This window comes from Limulus polyphemus, unplaced genomic scaffold (genome assembly GCF_000517525.1).
Source record: "Limulus polyphemus unplaced genomic scaffold, Limulus_polyphemus-2.1.2 Scaffold651, whole genome shotgun sequence".
NCBI classification, from domain to species: Eukaryota; Metazoa; Arthropoda; class Merostomata; order Xiphosura; family Limulidae; genus Limulus; species Limulus polyphemus.
Genome location: NW_013666261.1, coordinates 75989 through 81393, shown reverse-complemented (window position 1 = coordinate 81393; position 5405 = coordinate 75989). Strand labels below are relative to the sequence as shown.

Genomic DNA, 5405 nt, shown 5'->3' with positions numbered 1-5405 from the left:
GTTAAAATTTCGTCGGAACGAAGTTACGGAAAAATCAATTAACAAACGGAGACGTAACAATATTCAAAGCTCAATTTGTTATTTTGAGTCGTAATAAACAAACCGTTCGTCCGATGCTAAAGTACTCTCGCTACGAGCGGCATTAAACGACACTTTCGATTAGCGTCGGCTTCACGTATTTTGCTACTAATCATAGGCTCAGTTAAGCCTTCATTCATGGCAATAAGACGGTAAAATTGAAATGTCTGCTAAACTCGAACCGTTTATCCTGTTGCTTATACATTTAAACCGTATATATGGGAGTCTCCTAGAATTCCTCTCCCAGATCTCACCGAAAGTAGTTCAGCTACACGAGGGCTATCTGCGCTACCCGTCCCTAATTTAGCAGTGAAAGACTAGAGGGAAGGAAGCTAGTCATCAGCTACTCTTTTACCAACGAATAGTGGGATTAATCGTCACATTATAACGCCCCCACGGCTGAAAAGGCGAGCATGTTTGGTGGGACGGGGATTCGATCCCGCGACCCGCAGATTGCGAGTCGAGCGCCCTAACCACCTTACTAATGTAAATTGTATAGGTTGTCATTGTGTATAAGTACTATCAACTGCGATTCTTGTCTATATTTCGTCAGAATCGTTCAAGCAAATCGATCTCAAAGCATTGTTATCACTCACCTTATGAAATTATCAGCAGATAGTGTAAGCTTCCGCACTTGTTTCTTTCTTCTATAGTGTTCTATATAGTCTAAGTGTTTTAGACTTTAATAATCTACAACATCGTTCTAATTCAGAAACAATATATTGTTTTAAATTTAAAAATTTAAGTACGGTTTAAGTGAATTAGGTTATAGATATATTTTGATCTGGTGAATCCTCAAACCTATGTTAATTGCTCTACAATATTCACAGAAAATAAGAATAGTTTTTACTTTTGTCACTTATAACGTTAAAAGTTAACGTCAAGGTTACTTTCTATATTTGGAATTTCAAAAGGTAAAGAGAAAAAGACTTAAAACGTAACCCTACGCTGAAAAATTTAGCCTCGAAACGAATCATTTCATCTTAAGACACGAATAATCAGAAAGTTCTATCAAATTCTTCTCTTTATAACTTGGATTTGGGGCATTCGAGACGTGGTCGATCTTAGTTGGATTCAATGCTATCTAATTTCAATTTTCAACTCTTCAGCATTAATAAAAATATATCAAATAAACTGATGTTTAGTTCTATATGCCAAAAGGCACAGCACAAGAATACTGATTTCAAAACACAATAAGTTAGTTAACTAAAGCAGAATCACGAGTTCGAATCCTGCCCGATTTCAGTTTTCATGTTTTCAAAAAAATTTAACTTTTTAGAAGAATGTGTCACAATGTTTATAATCAAAACACAATATCCTTTCCTACATACATGCAACTCGAGACAATGGTAAATAAATGCTAACCTGTTAGAGAAAGCAAGAGAACAAACCAATGACGTGACAGAAACTGATTTAGCTTATATTTACATATAAGCTAAATATGTAAATGTCCAAGTGTTGTGCTTGTATGTTGGTAGAGGTCAATTGAACTTGGATTGACACGAATAAGTGGAAAGTTTAAACATTACATTTCGTACATGAATATTTTTAAATGTATAATTGTATTATTGGTAAATTATATATCTAATCATATTTTTAATAATCCTATTTCGTACGACAAGGATAACCTTGCTACGTCACCCATCCCGTTCCTCAGCCAAGTCCACCATTCTCTGACTTTCATTATTGAAGATTTGAATTCGCCCTCACTTCTTATAATAATCACGAGTTGTGTGTCCAGTGTCACATTCCACGAAGTTGTCACGTGACTGCGTTGCCTAGTGCCAACATTATCTAAACCAGAAGGAGAATCAAGGTTGTACTTTTAGTCAGGAAATTCTTTTGCAAGCTTTAGTATTTTTGTTACATTTTATGATACATATTCAGAAACATTAGCACTATATTTGTGATCATAACGCGTATGGCTTAAGAAAACAACAGCTTTTTTTTTTTTGAAACACGACTACGCGAAGGATAACCTATCTGCATGATTCAGTTAGCAATGTACTCCTCCCTTGAAAATCGTGTTGGAGCGGCGCTAGCTGCCTTCGGGCACTTTTCTTGTAAAACTGGGCCAACTATATTTTCACTATAAGTGACCTTGTCCAGAATAAGTAATGCGGTCATATTACTAAATAATAATTAACGAAGTGCCTTGACTTTCTCATGCGAGCTGCAAGGTACTGAAATGAAGATTGGTCGTCAACAAATGAGTTTAGGTCGGTTAGCTGGAAATTCCCACCATCATTGTTCGTTTACAAAGGAGTCTCAGCGAGAAGTGCAACTTTTTTACATCATTATTCACATTAGTCGCCAACAAACTGTTCTTACTCAAAATGAATTACATATTCGTAAATGGATCTTGAAAAAAATCCTTCGTATATGCTTAGGATGGTACGAACACAAATCTTACAAACTTTCTTAGTCAAAAGATTTTAAAAAGTTAGCTAATATCAATAATATATTCCTAGGGTGAACATATTGTTACGACAGCGGAAGTCACGCAATTCTGGGAGCATGCGCGCTGGAGTTTCTCGAAGGATCATGGATTTTTCTGGCAACTCTGGTTTGTTCCAGGTGCCCTCTTTTTTAGTATATAAGCCCTGCAAATAAAGCCAGCGAAAAAAGGATAGAATTGCATAGATAGATAGATATAGATAACTGAGTCAAGCGAACAGTAGGCACCGTAAGTAAAGTGTGTGAATTATAGGGTGTGTTTATAAAAGTAGTGAAGTTAAAGTGACTGTGGAAAATTAGTGTATTACAAAGTTCTATCGAGAAAGAATAAACCAGTTTTATTTAAGAAAGGACTTGTATCGCTGAAGTTCCTCGGAAAGAATTTATACCGGAAATTAACAAACAAGCAGATGCGCAACAATATATGTTAATAGAGTTGGTTATTCTGTTTCGGCAGAAACGTTGGTTGTTAAAAAATAGAGGTGAAAATCTTTACAACCTCTTTATATTCTAAAAATATAATGAAACACTCAAAAACTAGCGACTTGAAATGAAAACAAAAACCGCTAACCATAATAAGTTGAAAATATTTCTATATTGATGTTGACTTCTAGTCAACTTAAGCTACTTACGTAGGTCATAACTGATAATCAAGCCAGTAATGAGTGTAGCTAATTAAATATATGTACGGTTCTGCGTTATAACTTATACAGATTAAAATACATTATTTCATCAACTGGATATCATTCACGTTAGCAATATTTTCTGCCGTAATCTCAAAAATATAGCCCGAAAATCGACCAACTGAGGAGTTTTAAGTTAGTCCTTAATCAATACATTAAAGTAACAACGCAAAATAACGTTTATAATAAACATATGATGATAATATAAGTTAACACAATAACAACAGATATATAAACATGAAAGAAATAATAGAGTATACCTTACTTACAGGGCACATTAGCATCAGCTAATTGATTCTCCATATAATTGGATTGTTGATCTCAATTCAGTTTTTACTATGATAGTTTGTAATGCTTCGTTAAGAGAGAATTGTTCGATGTTTGTGTGACTGTTTTTATATTGGAGTAAAAATATAAGTCTCACGGTTATATTTAATGATATTTATATTTTATCATGCATTTTTTTGTTTGGAATATTTCATCATATCTACAAGGGGGTGTCGGGGAAGTTCCACTAAAATAATTATTGATGGCTGGGAAAGTCAATGTGCAAAACCTACAGCATGAATTTACTATTAAGTAATGTAATTTGAAATATTCCTTTTCACCTTGCGGTTCAGGTCTTCCATATTTAGATGACTGAAGTGCACATGTTATTTCCAACTCGTGTGCTGTTTTCTCTAGTAATATTTGCTAACAAATATCAGCAAATATTACCAGAGAAAACGTCACACGAGTAGAAAATAAAATGTACACATCAGTCATCTAAATATGGAAGCCCTGTGAAAAGGAATATTTTAAATTATATTATTATTGTTTGTTTTGTGTTTCTTTGTTTGTCTACAGGGGTGAAATTCTGCCGGTACTCGCAGTATTAGTACCAGGACTTATTTGAGCTGCTTTGTCGTTTTTTTATGATTACATGTATATTTTTTTTTTCAAAAACAGGTCCACTTCACTCAGCTGATTACCTCTACTTGTTTGAGAATTTCACCCCTGCTTGTATAAAATATTTTCGCAGAGTTATACAAAACATATTTGCGAATAGACGCGCCTAATTTTGAACTGATATACTATTGAGAAGACAGCTAGTTAACAGCACCAACCATCAACTCTTTGGCTGTTCTCTTTTTGTTTTTAGTGGAATTTGTAAATTACTTTATAGTGCACCAACAGCTCATAAGTTCAGAGCGTAATTTTTCAGCAACGAGACGCGAATTATGAACTCTCAGATTCACAGTCCTGTCTTGTTGTTCGTTTGGATACAAAGTAAGTTTATTTCCTTTCGTGCAATATATTATCGGTTTTTCAACGCTCAAAATCATGGGTTCGATTCCCCTCGGTGGACACATGTGGCTTTGCTATAATTGTTTGTTTGTAATTAAGCACAAAACTACACAATGGGCTATCTGTGCTCTGCCCACCACGGGTAATGAAACCCGTATTCTAGCGTTGTAAGTCCGCAGACATGCCGCTGTGCCACTGCTCTAAGAAAGCACACGCAATAAGTTCTTTTTATTTAAGACTTTGCCTGAGAAAATTTAATAGAGTAAAAAAAGGCTGAGTTCAATACATACCTGCTAAAAGTTTGAAAAGTGCGAAAGTAATCATCACCATAGTTTACTCGACTGCTACGTCATTAAAAGTTCTTCGTTCTAGATACCTTCCCGGGTAGTCGTGCATAGAAATATACTCTATGCAAAGTAAATTTAGGCCAGCGGCTACAGTTTTCACAGAGATATCTGACAAAAGTTTTCAAAACTCATCAATATCTATTTTTTTTTTGCTCAATTATATCCAGTGCGTGACTAAGATACTGGTCAGTATAAAGTATGACGATCTCCAGAATTCTACATATATAAAACCAAATCGTGTATAACAAAACCGTGTATCTTCGACAATCTAGTCTGAAGCCCGATCTACCGACGATTACAGACGTTACAAGGGAGGGAAGAGAGATGCCTTGGAGCTTTCCAACTCAGAAGGGTGTGGTGAAAGAGAGTAGTTTCCCAAGTGGCTAAACGGCCGAACTTTTTCCTTATCATTGTTTCTAGAGGATGACCTTGGAATCAATGTCGCGTCTCTCGATGGCGTATTTTTCAAATAATTCGAAATACTAGGCTTCCTTGTATGCATCGCGGGAAATTATTTAAATGCTGAATTGAATAGTTACTAAAATATCTACTT

General features: G+C 35.2%; 1 protein-coding gene across 1 annotated transcript in view; it reads right to left on the bottom strand.

The window, feature by feature from the left end:
- Positions 1-5198, bottom strand: part of LOC106459716 — a 20738-nt gene extending 15540 nt beyond the window's left edge. The window contains exon 1 of the mRNA XM_022386242.1: positions 4796-5198. Within this exon, the coding sequence (XP_022241950.1) occupies positions 4796-4835 (40 nt within the window). The 5' untranslated portion in view covers positions 4836-5198. The remainder of the gene's footprint in view (positions 1-4795) is intronic.
- Between the last annotated feature and the right edge of the window lie 207 nt (positions 5199-5405).